This window comes from Sphaeramia orbicularis, chromosome 16 (genome assembly GCF_902148855.1).
Source record: "Sphaeramia orbicularis chromosome 16, fSphaOr1.1, whole genome shotgun sequence".
NCBI classification, from domain to species: domain Eukaryota; kingdom Metazoa; phylum Chordata; class Actinopteri; order Kurtiformes; family Apogonidae; genus Sphaeramia; species Sphaeramia orbicularis.
This window is the reverse complement of record NC_043972.1, coordinates 53342338-53366867: the sequence shown is the minus strand read 5'-3', so window position 1 is coordinate 53366867 and position 24530 is coordinate 53342338. Positions and strand designations below refer to the sequence as shown.

The window sequence follows — 24530 nt, the reverse complement described above, 5'->3', positions numbered from 1 at the left end:
TGGAATATCTCCTCACTGGTGGGAAAGGAGCCTGAGTTATTGTTTGAGGTTGAGAGGTATCAGCTAGATATAGTCAGGCTTACCTCTACGCACAGCTTGGACTCTGCAACCAATCTCTGTGAGGTGGGCTGGACTCTTTTCTATTCTGGAGTTGCCCTGAGTGAAAGGAGCGCAGCAGGTGTGGGGTTAATCATAGCCCCACCCCAGCTCAGTACCTGTACATTGCAGTTTACCCCAGTGGACGAGGGGGTTGCTTCTATGTGCAGACTGAGTGTTGTCTTTGTCTATGCCTTTGGGACTTCAAGCTGTCCAAAGCTGTGGCTATAAGGTCACCGATGCCTGTCATGGAGGCAATCTCAGAACCCAGTGGTAAACATCAAAGGCAAAGGGTGCAGGTCAAGCTGAAAAAGGAGTCCTATACAGCTAGATTGGTTCAATGGGTCTGCAGAGGCAGCTAACAGGTACCAACAGGCCAAAGAGGCAAGAGACTCAGGTGTGGGAAGAATTCAGGAAGGCCATTTAATATGACTAAGAAGGGGTAGCACTGCTCCACAAACATTGTTTACAGAGGGACATGAGGTCTCTTCAACGTCATTTGGAGGTCAGCGACAGTGCTGCTGGACATGCAGTGTATGGGGTAGTAATTCCCTTTTTTAAGAAGGGGGACCGGAGGGTGTGTTCCAACTTCAAAGGGCTCACACTCCTCAGCTTCCCTGGGAAAGTCTTTGCTAGGGTACTGGAAATGAGAGTCTGACTGATAGTCGAACCTCGGAGGAGCGATGCAGTTTTTGACCAGGCTGTGACACACTGGACCAGCTCTTAAACCTTGACAGGGTCCTACAGGGTTTGTGGGAATTTGCTCATTCAGCCCACATATGTTTTTTGGATGTGGAGAAGGTATTCAATGGTGTCCCATGGGGTACCCTGTGGGAAGATACGTTGAAGGACGAGAAACATTAATTCTTCTTTCAACATTTGCTCCACCCTTTGAAATAAGACACTACTAATATGTACCTACTATTCATCAGTTTGAACTAATATTCACACAACAGTAGTAGATAGAAATGTGCATAAATATAAATTGGCAATAGAGATAGAAACATGGAAAACAAATTATTAAAATTTTCATTACATTTGGATAGAAACATGACCTTAATCTATGAAAACACCCTTAAAAAAACAAAAGGGGGGATATTTTCTCAGTATGTGTAACATGGGGCGACATGGTAGTGCAGTGGTAAGCACTGTCAGCTCACAATAAGAATGTCCTGGGTTCAGTCCTTTCTGTGTGGAGTTTGCATGTTCTCCCATTGTCTGCGTGGGTTCCCTCTGGCTTAAAAGGCTGTACTGTGTCACACAAAGTGGTACAGCTGGTTATTTTTCTTCTGTTATAGAGTGGTTATTATTTGCAGTTTACTTGCCATTTCCTTATTTTAGTATCAGCTTTTGTAATTAGCTAAGATGGCTTCATTCTGTCTGTTTTGTGGATGTAGCTGTACTGTGTTATAGTCTTGCTTGCTGGTATGCATTTTGCATCATTTACTCATCCAGCATCACAATCTCTTTATTTGTTTCTCTCCATCCTTCCCTTTCTCTCTCTTTGGGTTGCCATGGTGATACTGGGTTATAGCACTTTTTCTGGGTTACAGAATTTTGGTCCTGTGATCTAATATTTTCCTCTTTTCTTCCCTTTGCCCTCACCTCCTTCACAGGCCTTACTTTGAGATGAAAGCAAAGTATTATCTGCAGCTAGAGGTACGTCATCCTGCGCAGCTGTCATTTACTGTCTATTGCTCTGCAGCTTATAATAACATTGTCAAGTTTTCCTTGTTTATGTAAAGTTATGCTATTGCTTATAGTAGGGTTCATTTTGAGTAGTGCTTGAAATGGGTACTACTGTAAGTCTTAGTCTTGAGACCGGTCTTAAGATGGTACTATTATAGCAACATGGATAATGTGAGGTCCAGTTAGCACAGAGAAATACTTTTATTACTCCTGGAGTACATTTCCAAGCTTGTACTTTTAGGCTTTTGCCTAAAAAAAACAGTACAATCAGTCCTAACTTTATCAGAGCATTTTTAAAAACAAATATAATACAATAATATTGTATGTATTCCTATGTTGGTCACATCTCCTCAAGAGCACCGTTGAAGATCTCTGTCTTGGCTTTGAATCACATTGAGTCTACATTTTTTCTTAGCCTTGTATTGGACTCAAAGACTACTCTTCTACAGTTGCGGAAAAAATTATTAGACCACCCCTTGTTTTCTTCAGTTTCTTGTTCATTTTAATGGCTAGTACAACTAAAGGTACATTTTTTGGACAAATAGAATGATAACAACAAAAATAGCTCATAAGAGTTTAATTTAAGCGCTGATATCTATCCATTTTCCATGTTTTCTTGATAACAACCAAAATCACTTCAGTTCTTACATCAATAGCTATGGCATTGTACTGCCAAAAACAGTGCTTTTAGGCATTCCATGTTTTCTTTTCTTTCTGTTTTAGTCACATGATACACTCAGGAGTTAGAACTTGATTGCATAACCATTGTTTCTGATGACTTTTGATGGTCTAATCATTTTTTCTGTGACTGTATTTTAAGACTGCATGCTTCACTAACTGAGTCTTGCCCCACATAAAGTGTTAGATTGTATAAAAGAGAAACCATACTTCTGTTACTTGAATATTTCGTCTTTATTCCGGAACGACGTCTGTGTAAATGAAATGGTGGGATCATTTGGTCCCACCTTTATCGCGGCTTTGTAACACCTCTGGAGGTAGTAATAGAGACGTGATAAAGGTGGAATCATGATTCTGGAACTCTGTGTAAAAGGAACACCTCTTGTTCCCAACATTCCATGATGTTTTGATGATGGTGACCCCCGCACCTGAGAGACAGCGGGCGCATATGGGAGCACTGGCATGTATTCTGCGGCAGCTTTGTGTCATGGCTGCATGGCTTTGTGCCAAGGATGACATGGTTTCGTGCCACTGGTGATGTGTCTACATGGCATTTTCACCCATGGCACGTAGGTGCGGCACCCATGGCGGCTGCTGCAGAATCCATGCCAGTGTCTCCATATGCACACTATATGCTGCACTGCGTCATCCCCCCTTTGATTCCAGAACACAGGTCCGCTGTGTAAAAGTTCAGCCTGTCTCACCTCTGTTACTCCTTTGGCTTGGCTGTGGAAATCGGTCAATGGTGGAAAAAAAGCGGGATCACCATCTCACCTTTTTTCCAGAATCTCTGGGTAAAAGGGGCTTGTGTTTGTCTCAGTAGTAGAATTATGCCATTTTGATGTCGTAGTTTAGGATAAGCATATCCTCAGCCTGCTGGTGGGTACAGGATAGCGTTCATCACTTTTACTTTTTCTGCTGCCTTTACTCTAGCATTTGAAGAAAACTGTGGATGAGCAGCAGGCTAAGTTGTCGCAGGCAAAAGGCAAGTACAAGACAGCACTGACGAACCTGGAGATGATTTCTGACGAAATCCATGAGCGACGGCGAAACTCTTCCATAGGCCCTCGGGTGCGAGGTGTGGGGGCTGAGGGTGATAGCATTTTTGTTGAAGATATTTCCAGTTTTACGATGGAGTCTGATGGAATTTCCAGTAAGTATGTTATATTGTAAGTTCTGAGAAAAAAAGCATGCTTTTTTTTTTTTTTAAGATTCTTTCATCCCCTTCTACACATTTTATTTTAAAGTACAAAAAAATCTGGGAATATTATTTATAATGTGCTGAGTACTTCTTTGACCAATTACACATGAGGGGCTTCAGGAAGACAGAGAGTGAGTTGTGACTACGAAAATGAAAACCAAGCAAATAATTGAGCAGAACTTCATTGACAAATCATTATGAGTATAGAGGATCATGTGTAATTTGTATGTTTAAGTGGCTATGACTTGATGTGTGCATTAGAGAGCTTGAGCATTTATTGAAAAAAAGATAAAAATGGTTATAAAAATGGTGGGGCTCGCTATTAGATTACCCTGTAGATCTCTTTGATTTTTTTTCTCTTCTGCTTTCCTCTCTGACTAGTTAGATGTTATTCAGGCTATTGTGTTTGTTCCTCCTACTGCACAGCTTAAGAGAAGAAAGTTTGATAACAAGCCCAACCATGAGGATTTCATAGAATATTTGACCTTGCTTTTGATGGCAGCTTGATGACAGCATTTCATACTGTTAAACATGAAAACAGGATTTCAAGCTAGTAACTACTTGAACAGCTGAAAGTGTTCTAACGTTACCTTCACTGAATGCGTTTACATGGACACTTAAAGGGAAAGGCACATTTCTGGTCCAAAGGGGAAAAAAACATCTGACTTTAAACATTATGACAGAGGAAAATAACAGATTTTGGATGACTAAATACTGAAACTGACCTTTTTCAGAGGATAATTGAAGGAACTAAAGAGGGAGACTTTGCCCCTAGCCCCCGTCTGCCCCCAGTAGGAATACTTTGGTATGCACAGCTGCAAATTAACAGCAGTGTTGTTGGAATATTCATTTTCAGTGGTCATGTGAACAGATTATTAGTAATTTTGTTGTGTATGTAAATGTACTAATTGTCTAAACTACATTCTAACAGCATTGAAAATTCTGACTTGAAAACTCAGTGGGCCTCTTTTACAGTGTGTATACAGAAATTTTCACATCCAAATCTGTAGTTATTTGCGGCTGTAGTTATTTAGTGCACAAAGAACATACATGAATATAGCCCATAAAATAGAAACCCGAAAAACCTATTCTTAGAAAACTCTTTATAAAGCATTATGAAGGAATAAGACAATGGTACAAATGTGTGCTTTGTCTATGGTAGAATAGGATGGTGTCACCATAGTAACAAGGGTAGTAGAGCTGTTTAAAGCAGACTACATAATGTTTACAATAGTAATCCATATTAAGATGAAATGTGCTGCACTAACTTTAAAGCACACAAATGCAAAAGATGAAGCTCTATGCTTTAATCTAGAGTGGAAAATACAATTCTAGTGCTACCACCCCATTTCATAAATATTGTCATCGTCCTTTCTCTTAACCATCACTTCTTCTTTAGCAGTGAATGTTGTGAGATTAGCAGGTAACTACAATTTAGAGATGATATAATAATTATGAAAATTAGTGCTGTCAAATGATTCAAATTTTTAATCAGATTAACCACAGGGTTGCTGTGGATTAATTTGGATTAATCACAGTTAAATATTAAACACCTTAAAACAGTTTCAACAAAACAACTGTAACCAACTTTTCCATTTTGGGTTTTTTTGTTCTCATATTTCCATCCAGAGGACCAATGTGCTGTTTAGCATCTTCCATCTATATGGGTTGGTTCTGCTGCCTGTCACTACCAGATCAACTGTCCATTTGTTCATGCGCGACGCTAACTCTACTGGGACACACGGCCCCAAATGTGTCGGTAGAGACGTTCAGAGTGATTTTGTGCTGCAGATGGGTTAATTACATTAAAATTTTTCACCAGATTAATCACAATGATAGATTAATCAGCATTAATGCATTCATTTTTACAGCCCTTATGAAAATTAATTTCACTGCAAGACAGACAGTGGCATATTGATTGTAGTATTTTTATGTGGAAAAAGTACTCATCAGAGAATCAAAATGAACATACAGTAGTCTTAGGCTTTTTTTAGCTTACCAGCCAACAGGCTTTAAGCTATTGTCGTCATGCAGCGTCCGGCGTCATCGTCGTCGTCTGTTGTCGTCGTCTGTTGTCGTCGTCTGTTGTCGTCGTCTGTCGTCCGTTACAAAAATTTCAATCGTCTTCTTCTCCGAAACTACAATTCCAATTGACTTCAAACTTGGTATACAGCTTCTTTATGATGATGTTAACAAAAGTTAGTGAAATTATTTGGATCTGGATCTCATTCTGGATTTGGTGTGACTTTCAAAAATTTCCCCAAGAGATAGGAAGTGGATCGATGCAATAACTCAGTAAATATAAATCGTATCAAGTGTAAATTTCTACAGTACAGCCCTGATGGGGAGATGACCAAAACATTATGGCCACATGCTGATCAGGATCTTCTTCTGGATCTGGGAACTTACGGAAAATTTAACGTGGGCTCTTATGGGGACAAAATTTCAATTGTCTTCTTCTCCGAAAGTACGGTTCTGATTGACTTCAAACTTGGTATACAGCTTCTTTAGGATGATGCCAACACAAGGTATTGAAATTATTTTGATCCAGATCTGATTCTGGGTTTGGTGCGACTTTCCAAAATGTTCCCATTATAACAGATAGGAAGTGGATTGATACAATAAATCAGTAAGTATCAATGATATCAAGTTGGAATTTGAATTTTTTACAGCTCTGATTGGAATATGACCAAAACATGACCTATTTCTGTAATTTAATAAATACACATAACTGGGTGATAATAAATGGCATCTGGATACATTTCCCAAAACTTTTAATTTGGCCGGTAAGCTACAGGGCCATTGGTCCTATTTTATTTTTTTATACTGAATTTATTGCTTATTTTTTGAAACTGATATCACAAAGGACTCCTTCTCCTCAACTTCATGGCTGCCTCGACACTTTGAAACCTAAGTTCTTTTTTACACAGCTAGGCATGAGATCTTCTTTTCTGTCCCTATTAAGATATACAGACAAACGGAATGTAAAAAACTTGGTACAAAATGAAATTAAAACTATGCAGAGATATGCTTACAAGTAATAATATAATTAGCTTATATGTTAAAGGAAAACATTCACCAAAAGCTTTTGGTGATACACTATATTGCCAAAAGTATTGGCTCACCCATCCAAATAATCAGAATCAGGTGTTCCAATCACTTCCATGGCCACAGGTGTATAAAATCAAGCACCTAGGCATGCAGACTGCTTTTACAAACATTTGTGAAAGAATGGGTCACTCTCAGGAGCTCAGTGAATTCCAGCGTGGAACTGTGATAGGATGCCACCTGTGCAACAAATCCAGTCGTGAAATTTCCTCACTCCTAAATATTCCACAGTCAACTGTCAGCTGTATTATAAGAAAGTGGAAGTGTTTGGGAACGACAGCAACTCAGCCACAAAGTGGTAGGCCACGTAAACTGATGGAGCGGGGTCAGCGGATGCTGAGGCGCATAGTGCGAAGAGGCCGCCAACTTTCTGCAGAGTCAATCGCTACAGACCTCCAAACTTCATGTGGCCTTCAGATTAGCTCAAGAACAGTGCGCAGAGAGCTTCATGGAATGGGTTTCCATGGCCGAGCAGCTGCATCCAAGCCATACATCACCAAGTGCAATACAAAGCGCCGGATGCAGTGGTGTAAAGCACGCCGCCACTGGACTCTAGAGCAGTGGAGGCGCCTTCTCTGGAGTGACCAATCGCGCATCTCCATCTGGCAATCTGATGGACGGGTCTGGGTTTGGCAGTCGCCAGGAGAACGATACTTGTCGGACCGCACTGTGCCAAGTGTAAAGTGTGGTGGAGGGGGGATTATGGTGTGGGGTTGTTTTTCAGGAGCTGGGCTTGGCCCCTTAGTTCCAGTGAAAGGAACTGTGAATGCTTCAGCATACCAAGACATTTTGGACAATTCCATGCTCCCAACTTTGTGGGAACAGTTTGGAGCTGGCCCCTAACTCTTCCAACATGACTGTGCACCAGTGCACAAAGCAAGGTCCATAAAGACATGGATGACAGAGTCTGGTGTGGATGAACTTGACTGGCCTGCACAGAGTCCTGACCCCAGCCCAACAGAACACCTTTGGGATGAATTAGAGCAGAGACTGAGAGCCAGGCCTTCTCGTCCAACATCAGTGTGTGACCTCACAAATGCGCTTCTGGAAGAATGGTCAAAAATTCCCATGAACACACTCCTAAACCTTGTAGACAGCCTTCCCAGAAGAGTTGAAGCTGTTATAGCTGCAAAGGGTGGACCGACGTCATATTGAACCCCATAGACTAGGAATGGGATGTCACTTAAATTCATATGCGAGTCAAGGCAGGTGAGCAAATACTTTTGGCAATATAGTGTATATGAAAATACTTTTTTATTGCTTAATAAAGTATATACAGGGTGTCCCAAAAAATGTATACACACTTTAAATATTTGTAAAGTAGGTGTTTATTAAAATTCATTTAATTTTCAAAATGTAATAGAATTTACAAACATCATTTTATTGTTTTGTCACCGCCTGTTCTCAAACTGACGTTCATTCTGGTCCAGACGCTGCTGACAACGTAAAGCAGTGGAATCGCACACATCATGAAACAATTCCCTTGGTATTTGCATGCATTCACATTCAATGGCTGCTCTCAATTCAGTGACTGTTGCAGGTCTCATAGCATAGACGTTGTCTTTTAGGTATCCCATAAAAAAAGTCTAGTGGTGTGATGTCTGGTGAACTTGCCAAACAGGTGGATTGGACGGAGGGGTTTTGTTGAATACCCTCTGCATTCACCAGACCTTACACCACTGGCACACCACACCTCTGGTGATTTTAAGGTATTAAGTTAAATAAATAAATTATTAGTTGCTTCAGAAAGGTGAAATTAACATTGTACTGTACATTAGACATTTTTTTGTTGCTGCCTTCTGCTCTTCTCATTACCTCCCGTCTCTGTAGTGACATCACAATATTTTGAGGATGAGGCTTGCGGTGGCGGCAGCATCATGTCAGAGGAAGACTCTGAGACTCGCTCCACCTGCAGTCTGGGCTCATCTCCCAGCAGTCCACAGGATCTCCTGTCTCCGTGCACCTTAACTAGCATCTCCTCCTCCTCTTACACCTCATTCTCCTCGGCTTCACCCTCACCTACTCCCTCGTCGTCATCCACATCTTCCTCCCCGGCTGCAGTGTCCAGGCCCTGCAGTCTGGATCTCCATGGTAGTGTGTCCCTCTCTGATTTTGGCCTCATCTCGCCAGTCCTTGGGCCTCGCAGTGAGTGCAGTGGGGCATCATCCCCTGAATGTGACTTGGAGAGAGGTGGGTAAGAGGAGTGGGCTGTAAACCTGAGTATGTTTGTGTGATAAACCCACAAAGACCTAAACAGCTACTGGCGACCAAAATCATCTACTGATGTAAAATGTTTAATAACTTCTGATCCGCTAATCCTATCAATACATGTAAATATTTGTTATAAAATGCAGTTTATCTTTTCATGGTCATCAGATATGAACCATTTGGACGTTCAGAGGTTCCGTAGTGAACGTGGAAACACTGTCATCTTCTACAACATTTGTTCACCTGTAAAACCCATGGATTTTGATCAATGGCAGTGGAAGGAGACACTTGTTTTTACCTGCAATTATTGATATATTTGCTTTGTTTTGTCTGTTTCTGATATATTAACCCTCAACTTTAATCTGAGCTTTTATGAAGATCTACATGATTAATTAAATATAGGAAAATGCCTGATTTTCACTGAAAGAAAAAACAAAACAAAAAAACCCCCACAAAATACAAGTAGTATTATAATAACTGGTGATAAATAGCTTAGGAAATGTTAAATCGAGAGGAAAATTCATTTGGGAACTGCCATAAAAGTAGCACTGGGTCTTTATGGGTCACACTTATATAACATATTTACCATATTATTATACCATATATTGACCATTAAAATTATTCCACTTTATTCTGTATCAGAAATATAAAATACTGATTTATTTTCAGAATTTTAACCCCTTGTTAATACAATAAAACAAAATGAAACTATTTTCACTATGGTTAATGCTAGATGTCAATTATTTTCTCAGACAGGTTTAGGGCTGGACAGAAGCATTTTTGTTTTCTACTCTATCAAAAATTGCTCATTGTCATTTCACAGCCTACCATTAGACTGGCCAATGATTGGCACCACCGCTGATTTTGATGTTTTTCTATTTTTTGTACAATTTCTTTTTTTTTTTCTTTAGCAGACTAAGCTAAAGTGGAAACTTGTATGGACTGTACCACAAGGTACACATGAGGAATTGGTTCAGACGACTGACACCACAATGATAGTTTATGTGAATATCCATCATACTGCAGTTCAGAATGTAAGATTGGAGGAAAATATGTGACATCCTTACAAATATGTATGTCAGTTGCATGAAATATAGACCATTTAATTAGTTTGCCCAGTTAATAAACATTGATAGAGCATTTACAAAACTATTGGTATCAGCAGATTTGGTTTTGATAGTGGCTGATGGGTAACACCAGGCCTGTTGACTGGAATTACTAAATTACTGACTAGCCAAAGAAACATTGTTAATGACACCAGCTGCTCCACTCTAGTAGCCCATTAGTCACCTGTACAGACAAAATATCTTCCATCAGGACTGAACAACAGTCATCAAATTCACCATAGTACAGTGGTCATCAATAACTCCAGCCTTGGTTTGTGTGTCTGTTAATTTACATGACTTCTTTTTCACAATTCCCCTATGCCTGTTAGTGCAAGTATTGAGGACTTGCAGCTGACGTCACTGGTCATGTGATTGTTGTTTACACCACCATATTGGTAGGCATGCTATCTGGATCCAGAAAGTCAGAACTGCTGCTTTATATCGTGTTTTTCTTTGGACTCGTGTTTGCATGTTTTGTTATTTGTGAGTATGTCTGCTTGTGATAAAGGGACCATAGATGAGTTTCAGTGTTTACTAACAACAGTGATGCGCGGGCAACTCGGAGGCAAAAACAGGAGTACCAGCTCCCAGCCGGCTCACATCAGCCGCGTACACCTCCAGACTCTCCCCCGAAACTGGTGAACGAGCCGATATGTGAGCTCTAAAACGGTCCATTAACTGTCTCTGTCCAAAAGACGATCCCATCTTCTCTTTCACTGCAGCATAATTTGACTTGACCGTATGGGGAAGGCTGTCCCATAGTAGAAAAGCAGACTTGCTCAGATGGGTGGGGAGTATTGTCACCAGTTCCCCGCTGAACTCACCGGTGTCACCCACCGTAGCTCTGACTGCCACTTCCATCTGCCTCACCCAGCTGAGGAAACTCAAAGGGAGCAGGTAGAGCCACAATCACTCTGTCTCTATAGGGTGATAGGCCAGGGGAAACCCTCCTGGTAGGTTTAAAGGGGTCTTCATCACCGTACCACATGATGAAAATTCTTTTTTTCCATGCCACTAACTACAACAGGCATGCAGGCTAACTATACTGAGAAGCCATGCTAACCGCGGTAATAACTATAAACAGCGGTTGGCAGAACAGAACCACCGCTGCCACCAATGGAACCCAGCGGACTGTATGCCTAACTTGTACTTGGTGAAAGCTAAGGAATAAACAGCACACAGGAGTTTAGCAGGTCCATCCTTTAACACGTTGTACGATGCAAGGAAAGCTTGCCTACCAATATGGCGTCGTAAACAGAAAACCACATGATCATGTGACGTTTGTGCAAAACCTCAATATCTGAGGAGATGTTTGTACCAAATTGTGTCCTCAATTTTAAGGCTAACAAGGAAAATTTAACAAATAATACAAAATGACCTCAGCTGTATAGCATTAAACATAGCATTTAAGAAATACAATTTAAAAATGTAAAGATCCACTGTGTAAGATTGAACCTTCTGAGACCCAGCAATTCATTTTTCACATCTTTTCAATGAATAAATTATTACTTACATACTTATTATATATTGTTGTTACAACTACTAGTATGTTGAGCATATTATAACACAATAGTTATTGTTACTAGTACTTTACTATTGCTGTTCTGTTTTTTATTTTTTTTACTAGTCTTTTACAATGTGCAATTGTCTGTTTTTTCGCTACAGTTTTTTTTTTTATAGTTATTTTATTACTATTTTCTTATAAGTCCAATTAGGTTCATACTGTCTGCTGAAATTATAAAGATTTCTTTTTCTTTTTTGTCAGAAACATGGAAAAAAGTTTATTTTTTTTACCTTGACCTGTTTCGGCTACAACCTGTAACCTTCCTCAGCAGGGTCACTTGATGTTACTGTAATGTGTCATTGTCAGCTGTTTTATCCATGTTTCAATTCAATTCAATTTTATTTGTAGAGCCCCATATTACAACAAGGTTGCCTCACAGGGCTTTACAGAATTAGTTGGATATGAAAACAAACACCAGTCAAATAAACAGTAGATGAAGGAAATGGATTAATGTCCTGGGCATCCCCCATCCTTAGACCCTCCTTCTCGGCAAGGAAAAACTCCAAAAACCCAGTGGGAAAAGAGAAACCTTGGGGAGAACCACAGTGAAGGAGAGATCCACTCCCATGGATGGACAGGCTGTAGATGAACCAAGACTGATGGACGTCCATTTGCAGATGTAGTTCCAGTCTGTAAAGATGCAGTAGGGTGGGGGCACATGAGGGAGTCCATCTAGTCAGATGAGACGGGTGAGGAGGTCCATCCAGACAGGTGAAGGTGAGGGAGGAGGTCCGCAGTCACAGGTCAGGACAGGCACAGCTGATTTCATTTTCTAGCAGGACTTGGCACCTGCCCACACTGCCAAAGGTACCAAAAACTGGTTCAATGACCATGGTGTTACTGTGCTTGAATGGCCAGAACCCCATAAAGAATCTATGGAGTATTGTCAAGAGGAAGATGAGAGACACCAAATCCAACAATGCAGATGACCTGAAGGCCGCTATCAAAGCAACCTGGGCTTCCATTCCACCAGATCAGTGCAACAGGCTGATCACCTCCATGCCATGCCACATTGATGCAGTCATTCATGCAAAATGAGGCCCAACCAAGTCTTGAGTTCATAGAAATGAACATACTTTCATAAGCATGACATTTCTGTTTAAAATATTCATTTTTTTATTGATTTAATGCAATATTCTAATTTTCTGAGACACTGAATTTTGGGTTTTCATTATCTGTAAGTCATAATCATCAATTTTTCAAGAAATTTCAAGAAATGAGGCTTGGAATATTTCACTCTATGTCTAATGAGTCTTTATAGTATATGGGTTTCACTTTCTGAAATAAGTGATGTAATGGCAAAATTACTTATATCCATATATATTCATATATATTTTCATATATTTCATATTATCATATAGGCTTCTAACTCTATTTCAGATATATTCATGTCACTGTGTATTATAGAGCAGTTTTGACCTCTTTTGTGTTTTGTCCAGAGCAGAAGGCCAAACCAACATTTCTCACAGGGGTCTTATCTCTAAGTTCCTGACGCTAACCAAAACACTTTCGACACATCATAATTTTCTCATGGGAGACAGAAGACTATGTTGTGATTTGTATTTTTGGGTTCAGACCGTCTCAGTCTTTTGTCTGAGTGATATCTCTTTCTATGGAGCTCCAAATAAAGTGATTTCTTTGACACTGAACGCTTGAACTGACCCTTCCTTACTGAAGACGAATTAGTAGAGTATTATTTTTCCGTAACAGTGACAAAAAATATTGAACTTTTTCATGATATTCTAATTTTTTGAGATGTACCTGTATGTGTAACGTCACTTGTACTGGTGTCTTCGTAAACAATGATATGACGTCATGTGATGGATTAGGGAGGCCATAGAAATCAGGATGCAGGCCCTGAGGACCAAGAACAGGGATGAGGGATCCTACACCTTATCCCACACCTGGGATGCTGTCCTCCGTGGGATGCCAGGCAGCAGGGGGCATTATTGTCCCCTGTTGTCTGGCAAACCTGGATAAAACAGCTGACAAAATGACACATCACAGTAACATCAAGTGACCCTTCTGAGGAAGGCTACAGGTTGTAGCCGAAGCACGTCAAGGTAAAAAATCAACTTGTTTCCATCTGTCTGACAAAAAGAAAAGGAAATCTTTATATTTTCTTATAATATCCCTTATATTGTACATTCGGTATTGTGCTGCTATTGGAACCTCAATTTCCTGAGGGCTCTGCTCAAGGGATCAATAAAGATAAAGTTCTATCTAATCTAATCTGAAATGAAATGAATAAACAACAGAAATTGCTTTGGCTAGCATAGACTCACACTGAACACGTATCACAAAAAAAAACTAGAATATTGTGGAAAAGTAATTTTACATAGTTACATTTTAAAGCTTTTTGTTTCAATTTTCATGGTTTACAGCACATGAAAATCAGTTCCAAAACATTTCAGAAGATTAATGGGGGAAGGAAAGGATTTATAATTTTATTAATATGTTAAATTTTTTCCTGGATATTATTGACACATTTACAACAGGAGAGCTGATATCACGTCATTTAAGGTCAATTCCCATCAGCGGTATCAGCCTCCATGGCCATGTGGATGCTGTGCAATTATTTCTTGAAATCTTGCTAATATGTTGGACATTTTGGTAAATGTATGGGCATAAATCCTCTTAGTTCCGTTTTAAAATGAAAATGTAACTGTGGATGCAGCATGATAATTGAACCTTATTTTTTACTGCAGGTGATTGGGCGGAAGGTGCTGAGGTGGATTTGGACAATGTGCCATCCAACAACAATAGTCAGTCTTCCAACATCAAGAAAAGTTTCAGCCTGGAGGCACGTTTTAGCTTTCTGAAACTGCGACTTCCACGTACAGACATTGGCAAAAACATGGATAGCTGTCCCCAAAGGGTCGAGCCTGAACAGGCCGTTGTCTCAGTCAAAGGTGTTTGAGGAACAAAAACAGACATGCTGGAAGGATTTTGGCTCTGCAAAGTAAACCTTGGGAATCAAACCAGAGTATGACTTTGTCATAGTCTTTAAAGGCTGTAGATTATGGCATTGGCAAGTCTTGAAGGTATTCCAGTGTTTTTCCTCTCATTTCCTTAATGAAGGACTTTATACATTTGAATTGACATTTGCGAAACAGGATTGTTGTGTTGATAAAAGTTGGTAAAGGATATTAAAGGAAAAGGTCTTTAAATACTGTTAATAATTTAGCACCAAGGCTGAAAACCTTTCACAGAAGTAAGAGTGCACTAGTTGCCCGTGTGCTACCCTTCAATTGTGAACCAGCTTTTATGTAAATGTCTACTTTGAAAAAATATTGCTCTAACATGTCACCTAGCATGCTGTCAACAATGCAAATGCCATATTCTGTGTAGAATTATTGCAACAGTTAAAGAAATTAAAGTCACATGTGGTGATGCTAAATGAACACTTGAATATTTATTTATTGCAAAAGCAAAAGACATTTTGTCATGTTTACTGACTTCTTCATTTTCTCTGCTCTAGGGCTGAGCATTATAATCAAAGTCCTATAATGATAAAAAAATATATATTTTATTTAGTTGACTTATACCTGTTCATATTTTTACTTCTGTCTCTCAATCACAATTGAGAATCAACCTACAGTGTTAACATAGCCTTAGGTGTATATGTGCAGTGAGCCATATTACATAGAATAAATGGAAATCATTATGGTCACAGTATTCATTTCAAGTTCATTACTTCATCTTCTTAATCCAAGATATTTACATATGCTCTTAAATTAGTTTAGTCTTATCTACTGAAAACAAATGATTTTGTTTAAAATAAGTTCTAAATAATAAAAGGCTGCAGTTTCCACTTTATGTAGTTGCTGCTAAAAATGGCAGTGTTTTTTAACCGCTGATCTGTACTATAAACATATTTTCTCTGTGATTCCAGAAATTTTGATTATTTTTCAATTCATAATTGCTGAATTTCCACATCTCCCATTCAAATACAGGGAAGAGGCACATGGTGTGGCAGCAGCGAGCTGAGTCTCACCTTTGGTTAATCCCCCACCTGGCATCCCATGCAAGTAGAGTGTGTTGCTGTCTCTCTGTATATTGTCAATAAAATGGTTTCAAACACTTTGATTATATGCCCTGACTTTCCATATTCTGGATAATGTATAAAATGTATGTGTGTAACTTGTTCAGTCTAGCAGATCAATCATACAACCGCATAAGAAAGTATGTCTAAAGAATGCTGATATGAGATATGGAACATAACCTGTTAACTGTTGCCAATCAAATGGTGAATAAGATACTTGGTGTCATTATTTGTAGATCTGACTGAAAGAGTCAGTTCCTCACCAGCCATGAACCTCACCACACATCACCGTTTTTAACAACCTTTGTAATTTTATAAAACAGTCAATCTGACCTCAATCAGAAGCCAGTAACTGTATCATATTGTAAAGCTGTAACTGATCCAAGTGCAAGTCATATTTTTCTAAGAGCACTTAAATACAGATACCCTCTTAGTAAAACTGAGCATACATAATTAATACTGGTCTAATCCTAAAAAGTGGTCATTCAAGCTGCTTTTTAGTTTTCTTCCTTAAACTTCAAGTTTGATGTCTGAAGTGCAAAAAACTTACCACCACTACAGCATCTATACAGGAAGTCTATAAATATAGCCACTTAAACAGAAAGGGCTGTACTCTTCCCTTTCACACTGTAAATGTTGGAAAAATTCTGAACTTTCTTAACTTCTGCAAGGGATGTTCTTTCAATACTATGGTCACATAAATACACCCGGTGTAATTATACTGTAGAAATACTGTGATGAGCATCACGCTACATAAACATTTCAGCTGTTAAGTGTCCACCTTGGGCATTATAAGAATCTTTCATTAAACTGTTTTTTGTTTTTTTGTTTTTTCTGACAACTAGAATTTAGATCACTGCTGTTGCATGATTTTGCAAACAAGTGTCATTTTCATCCATGTCTGACGGATTGTTTAAGTGAAGACTTTAAATTAAATTTATAAAAAGTATTAAATGTATTCTGTTGAATGGAAGTTCATAATATTGACTCAGGTGCATCATTTGCCAGAGAGGCATGCTGTTTTCACTTAGACTGTTTTTCACAGAGGAGGATGCTCAATAATGAGCAGATACCCCCCCAGCACAACAGACCCAAGCTGTTGATGTGTCAAGCCATTTCTGAGACACCCCATTCACAAGATTTAGACAGACATGAATGAGTGTATGGCCTTTAGGACAATCCAAAAATATAATACCTCTAGCCTCGGCTATACAAGGTACAGAGACATAGAAACAGGACACACCATGACACAAAATATAATTACCTCCGCCAAGGAGGTTATGTTTTTGCCAGGGTTTGTTTGTTTGTCTGTCCGTTAGTGTGCAACATAACTCAAAAAGTTATGGACAGATTTTGATGAAATTTTCAGGGTTTGTTGGAAATGGGATAAGGAAGAAATGATTAAATTTTGGTGGTGATCGGGGGTGGGGGGGCTGATCAGTAGCCCCCCCCGTGGGCCCCCCCACCCCCGATCACCACCAAAATTTAATCATTTCTTCCTTATCCCATTTCCAACAAACCCTGAAAATTTCATCAAAATCTGTCCATAACTTTTTGAGTTATGTTGCACACTAACGGACAGACAAACAAACCCTGGCAAAAACATAACCTCCTTGGCGTGGAGGGGCCCACGGGGGGGGGCCACTGATCAGCCTTGGCGGAGGTCTGCGCTCTCTGAGTGCTTTTCTAGTTTGAAATATAACCTGCCTGCAATTGAAAACCCTCAGCCTTCAGTCTACCCCAAAGTTTTTGCGCATACAGATGGATGAACGAACTGATGATAATGCCATGCAGTGAGGGCCAAGGGTCAAAACAAACAAACTCAGAAGACGGAGAAAACTTTTTTGTATTCAAAGGCTGAACATACCATTTATTTGAACATATAGTGCAAGTTCTGCAAGGGTACCTTCAATTATACTGTCATTCATACAACATGCTGCTGAGACAGCTGCAGTTTAACGAATAATTAATTAAATGATTTGGCAAAGGTGCTTGGCAATCAATATTAAAAGCTCTTTCTTTTTACAGCACATTTATACTTTTTAGCATCACACATTATTAGTACAGTCAACCACTGGCACTATGGGCTTTTTTCTTTTTTATTCAACATTGGAAGTAAATGAAAGTGAAAAAACCAAACTTGGATTATATCATTTCATAAGGGTAATGTGAATGACAAACTAATTTATTTATGACTTGGTTTTCTTCTAATACTTTTGCTGTGCATTATGTGCCACAAATCGCTTTGATTAAAAAAAAAAAAAAAAAAAGCCTTGCAGCCAATGCTTGTGGTTGACAGCTGTACATGTGCTAAACTGCTAACTCAATGAAGTTCCATTACACAGTCTAGGCTGTTTAGAACTCAGCCATAGAGGCTGATGCTATACAACAGCTGCGAAAAAGACATTATGACACTGTATACTAATGACAGACGTGTGCTTACATTCACATATATCAAACTAGCCATTATACATCCTGCTCAGTTAAAGGTGTAGAAAGCAGTTCCTGAGAAAGACAGTTGGTGTTTGCATTGTATTTGCACATAAATGCAATGACCACTGCAAGAACACATCTGGTTGTATTTGACTGGCTGGATTAGTGAGTGGGTTGGTCCAAATGGCTTTACTTTTTTCCTTTTTTAAATATGCCAAACCAGGAATATTTACAAAACACCAGCTAAAGTACTTCCTCTGTTCACAGCAGTAGCAGTACTAGTGAGAGTGAGCAGCCTGGTCTGGTGCAACAACTGTAGAATTGACATACTTCCAGCCAGCAGACTGAGGATTAGAATCACTTACTCCACCTTTAACATAATAAGGCTTGAGATAACATATTACAGTGAAACCTAGTTCACTCCATGCTGCAGAAACAGTTGTGACAATTATTGTATGTACAGACTTTTGAATTTTCTACATTTTATTGAATTCAATGAAAAAAAAAATCAGGTACTGAGTAGATGAAACCAATTGACATTATATGTTTTTTAGCCACTGTCACTCATCTATAAAAACATACAACAAACTAAAGTATGATTAAAATTTATTCACTTTGTATATAATATCACTCATACAGACATGATATTTAGTTATAACCACATATAATTGGACACATGGGAGAAAGACTACAATCATTCAGGCGTATACCTGAATCCCAAAAAAATTTGAGGTCAGTGCACTGACTTGAATTCAAAAGTCTGCACAGTACTAACTGTTCCTGAAGTGTGGCTCCATTAGATTACAGTCTGTTCCCAAACCTTAAAGGGTTCCAGATAAGGGACTGAGATTTTCTGAAGGAAACCAGGCCAAAACTTGGATATTTTGCAGATGAATCTCAAAATTGAACACACACACTAACATCACACTCAGGGTGTGAGGCTCAAGCACTTTTTCAGCACGATAATATCATATTGCAGTGTTCATGTTATGCAAACTAATGGAATGTGTCAAGGTAAAACAATATACAATGGAACCTCACAGCACGCGTTTGCCGTAGAACGAGAAATTAGCTTTTTATTCTTGAGAATTTTTGTCTCAAAATACAAGTGGAAATTCACAGTCCGAGAAGGTGTTCCTCCAACAGCTGCATGCTCTGCAGGATTACATCACATTCAGGAGCACCAGCATTCAGATGGAGGAGATTATGAAATTCCCCAATGAGGACAGTGGACTGGAGAAGGCTATCTCTACAAGGAAATTAAAACAAGCACTGGTAAAGTGGACTAAGGTTTCTGATTTTGTTGAAAAAAAAAAAAAAATTAGCCAGACAAATGAAGTTCAGGTCGTGCAGCTGCTTTATTTAATGGCAATGGTCTGGCGCATTTTTGGAACATCTTAAAAAGCAGAACAGAGCAGATTTGTCTGGATAGGTTTTTAATGAAACCACCTGCAAGTGCAGACAGCGATGAAAGTGAGGCCAGAAAAAACAAATTAAGTGAAAAGAGAGAGAAAAACCCTTGAAAAAGGATTATTTGGGGCTGGAACAGATCAATCACATTTCAATTAATTTCAATGGGGAAAACTGATTCGTGAAACGAGTAAATCGCAAAATGCGCACGGTAATGGAACCAATTAAACTTGTACTGGGATGTTCCACTGTATTTGATAACCCCTGAACTGCCATTAGACATTGGCTAATAATGGCATTAAATATTTCCTAATATTTCTGTTTGATATAGCAGGAAAAACATAATTTTTTCAGTCTTTTCACCTTATAAAATTATTGGAACACACTTTTATGCTGATTGCAGGTATAGTACAGAGAAATCTGCTGCATGTGTGAGATGTGAAAAAGATGGCAAGTAAGTTAAATTTACCCTCAGGGATCCTATACACTATGTCATTAAATAACAGTCTTATTCCGAAACTTTCCTACTATGGTGACATACATTTTAAATGTTCCAAGTATTGAGTATTTAGTGTATTTTATGGACAATGTTGCTTTGTTGGTTGTTTGTTGCATTAATGTTGCTCTGTTGACAAGGTTAATAAGTTAATAGTGATTCATTAACATTTGTCTGCATTTTAACCTGCAGGGTTTGTGTGGTGTGTTGTTTTACTACTGCTTAAGAAATAATGACAACGATAATGATGAACTGATGACCTGGAATTATAGCCCATTACCATCAAGAGTGCTTGACACAGCAGTGCTTAATTAAAAAAAACAAAAAAAACAAAACAAAACAAAAAAACACTGTTATAAACTTCCAGTGTATTACAATTTAAGTGGGCTAAGAAGACATGAAGCTTCTGCATCTTCTCTTTGCATGTGTTCTCAGGTTGTGGAAAATTTACATCATGATACACACATTGTGTATCATGTTTTAAGACAGATAGGGAGTTAAATACATGATTGACAGTGGTAATTCCAGATTGCCAAACAGATTCTGTCAGACATAAGCTGGATGTGATTCTACTGCTATACTCTGTATCACAACACGGAAGATCTGGATCGAGATGAGAGAGGTGCACAAAACAAGGTCTGCATTTTCAAAGTCTACTGGTTCTTTCTCCAGATTTCCCGTTCAGCAGCATTATATGGAGTGTTGATCATATTATATATATCACATAAGACATTAAACACCAATTTTCACTAGGAAGTGGCTACATTTTTTTATGAGCCAATATCTTTTTCACTGTCTTTTGTAATTTCAGTTTTTACCCCTTGGCCAGAAATGGCCGAAGGGGTATTGTAATCGTTTTGACGTCTGTCCATTCAACAATGTAATTGCATTATCTGAAGAATGCATTGAGATATCTGCTCCAAATCTATACTGTGGATGCATCTTGGCATGAAGCAGAAGCCTATTGAAAATAGCTCACCTCGACCTACTTTTTCAGGGTCAAATGGTGACATGTCTAAATTATAAGGCAGTAACTTTCAACAGAATCTTACACTATATTTGGCCAAGGGATATTAAAATGTGCAACACATTATGCTTCTTGAGTTGGTGGGCTGTGGTATGATGAGAATTTGTTTCCATGATACATGATGATTCCATGTAATTGTATGACAATAAGCACTGCAATATGACATTATCCATCTGATAACAGAATTTGAGCTTCAGGCTTTGTATGTGATGCCTGAGGAAAATGGGTGACAGGTTTATATTAACTATGAAAACAGAATTTCTGAATGAAGGTTGCTTCCCCTGTGTGGGAAAACAGAAACTTCATTAAATAGTAGAAGACATGGTGCTCACTGAGGAAAAACAGCTGCAATTTTCAGAATTTACAGTGCGTGATGCTCATTTACCTTGATGTTACTTGACAAGTTTCATCCAGAATGTGGCTATTTGAAAGTTCAGTGTGTAAGATTTAGAACTATTAAGGGGAACTGCAGAAATAGAAGAATTCTGTTTTCATCACCTTAGAATGAGCTCTGACCTGCTCATAGATTTAAAAAAATCTATGTGCAGGTCACCTTTGACAGAGTCCAACACGTTGTGCCACAATGTTTCTCCAGCAGCTGAGAATAGACTTCCTCTGCATTATTGTCACCAACGATGTAGGGAGTGAAGTTAATTTAACTAAACAGTAACAGAAAAACAAATACTAGCTCTAATGACAGATTTTTAATGGCCATTGAAGAGGGAGGTGTGGGGCTATTTATTTGGTTCATTGGCAAATTTCCTACTAGGTATCATAAATATTACACACTGAACCACTAACTTCTGTTACTTGAAGTCTTCGATCAGACCACCTGATTAATTGATAATTATACTAGCTGATCATTCAAAGATGTGGGGAAAAAAAGAGCTCTATAACTGCACATACTTGTATTTTTTTTGTCTCAAACACCCATTTGACTCACCACTTTCTTTTAGTTCCTGTTAATGAGTCATTATTAAGATTTATTCTTTTACCAGAACTGTACTTTAAGCCCATTACGTGTCCTTGTGCCTCTGTGAAGCATTTTGGACAATGGTTTGACTGTATTCGGCAAAGCCAACACTCATTCTGCCCTCCTTGTGTCCTACTGAGGCACTAATACCTCATTATCATATGTAGATTTGGTAATATTCCATGATACCCTGATGTGTCTCTCAACAATCACCTCCCTCGCTCTCCCCATCTTAATTCTTCATTGAAGCTGGGAGACCTTGAGGGATGTGGTGCTGGCAAAGTCCAGGAAGAAGGGTCCTTCCTGTTTGGGCAGGAAGGTGGTAGGGATGACATTATAGATGCCTGCAGGGACATGATCCACTTCCATGTAGCAGAAACCACATCTGGAGGGAGGCAGAAACGTGTGTATGAGACAGATAACAATTGTTGTTGTACAGTTTCTTTTTTCCCCAAATGGGGCACCTTCTGGAATGGAAGCAAACTTGATCAGCTCCTGTCAAACTCTTGCAATTTTATAAATATCTTTTTTGTGTGACCAAACTTACGATGGACAAGTCTACAACAAGAATATTATACTCAAGGAAGGACCTACCGAAGCTCCAACATAAATCTTCTGGGATTCATCAACCTATTGCAGTCAAGCTAAAGAGGCCACAATGCGGATGCAGAGCTGGTAGTAAGTTAAGAGATGGAGATATAAGCTTCTTCTGCCATCAGTTCTCATGAGAAATTTCAACTTGCTGCAAAACAATATGGATGAGTTGGAGGCACTTCTGACAAACCAGACTGCCTATTGTGAGTCGAGGCTGATGTGTTTTACTGAAAGCTGGTTGAATAACCACACCCCATACCCTGTGTGGCAATGCCTGGTTTCACCATGATTCAAGCAGACAGAAATGCAGGGAGTGGTAAGGTGAGAGGAGGAGGACTAGTCCTCTATGTAAACAACAGGTGGCATAACCTTGGTCAAGTTAATATTAAAAGGAAAAGATCTGCTGTGAGGACACTGAACAGTTAAGACTCAGGCCTTACTATTTACCAAAGGAATTCTCACACATCATTGCTATTGCTGTTCATATTCAACCCAGAGCAGTGGCTTCTGTGGCATGTGATCTTATTGAAGCACAAAGCTCAAGTTCAAACCTGTGTGTGTCCTGGTGAGATTTACTCATAATGTATCAACATATGGTATCAAATAACAAAACACTTTAGACAGTTTGACAAGGGCCAAAAAAGATTTATGTTCAGTTTTCAGTCAATAAAGTGCATGTTGACATATTGGAAAATTGAGATCATCCTCTTCCTCTCATTTTGAGAGGTGCAGCCACTGCCATCACAGTCTACAACACCTCTGTCTAATGATCCATTATTTTATACTTTTTTAAATTGATCAGATTAAGAAACTGAATTTCCAGTTGGTTCAGGGATGCTGTTACTGTCAACAGACTAAGTGGTCTGATGTTGAGGCCATAGTTGTGTTTTACTGTACCAACATTTTTGTTAAAAGTGTCCGGGTACCTGTAATCTCCACTGCTCTTCTTCTGGAAGCCTGCCTGATCACCAACCACCGACACCAATACCATTTCAAACCCAACACTGTACTGCCTGCAGACAAAGACACAGAGAGAGGAAACCAGGCAGAAAATTATTTCTAATTTTGACACAGCATAGGAACTATTTTGAGTGGAAGTCACACATTCCTGACATATGGTATGTCAAGCGTAGCACATTCATCATGGCAGTCACGCAAGAAGAGTGAAAGGATGGTCCTTTCAACCCCCCACCCCCTCCCCCCCTTGTACCCCGAAGTTCCTGCAGTGGAAGCACACCCACTGAGTGTATAAACTGTATGGAATTTAAGTGTTGTTACAACTGTGTCAAAAGGTTATTAGGAGACATATGGTACATGTGTTCTTATTAGTACACTAACCTGGATCCTCTGAGCTCAACAAGCAGTGGTCCAGATCGATCTAAGCTGATCTGATAGATTGGGTTGTGTTTGTATGAGTCTTTATAATTTCCACAACCTCCAGCACTGAGACCCTTCCATTGGCCATTAATCTGGGGAGAGAAGAAGTCACAACTGGGTTCAATACTGTGCGTTTTCCTGTGGAATGTCACTATTTTGAGGGACATTCTGCAATTGTTCAACATCGAATATGTGGAAATACCATCTAAAGCACAGTAAGTTTTCAGTCCTTCCACCAAATTGGGACAATGCAATGATCACAAATTTACCACAATATCACTGCTAAATAAGTATATAAATAAATGATATAACATTGCAACATTCATCAGAACTGGAGAGCATACCCTTTTGACATGAGTAAATGGATTTGAGATCTTGGAAAAGGTGAATTTGCATCCAGAGTACACCTACAGAAAAAAAACAGACTTTCAACACATCAGTAATTTATTGTCAGGTTTTAGCATTTCATACAAAATCCTTACAAAATCCTAAACTCTAAATCTCAGCCAAAGAACATGGATCCAA

General features: G+C 39.1%; 2 protein-coding genes across 2 annotated transcripts in view; one reads left to right on the top strand and one right to left on the bottom strand.

The window, feature by feature from the left end:
* The window catches only part of sh3bp5b (SH3-domain binding protein 5b (BTK-associated)), a 49001-nt gene extending 32328 nt beyond the window's left edge, over positions 1-16673 (top strand). Inside the window, exons 6-9 of the mRNA XM_030158491.1 lie at positions 1713-1755; positions 3397-3616; positions 8603-8962; positions 14359-16673. Of these exons, the coding sequence (XP_030014351.1) occupies positions 1713-1755; positions 3397-3616; positions 8603-8962; positions 14359-14570 (835 nt within the window). The 3' untranslated portion in view covers positions 14571-16673. The remainder of the gene's footprint in view (positions 1-1712; positions 1756-3396; positions 3617-8602; positions 8963-14358) is intronic.
* An 862-nt stretch (positions 16674-17535) lies between these two features.
* Positions 17536-24530, bottom strand: part of capn7 (calpain 7) — a 34416-nt gene continuing 27421 nt past the window's right edge. Inside the window, exons 18-21 of the mRNA XM_030158490.1 lie at positions 24350-24412; positions 23967-24097; positions 23555-23641; positions 17536-22419 (exon numbers count right to left, since the gene is read on the bottom strand). Coding sequence (XP_030014350.1) covers positions 22275-22419; positions 23555-23641; positions 23967-24097; positions 24350-24412 — 426 coding nt within the window. The 3' untranslated portion in view covers positions 17536-22274. The remainder of the gene's footprint in view (positions 22420-23554; positions 23642-23966; positions 24098-24349; positions 24413-24530) is intronic.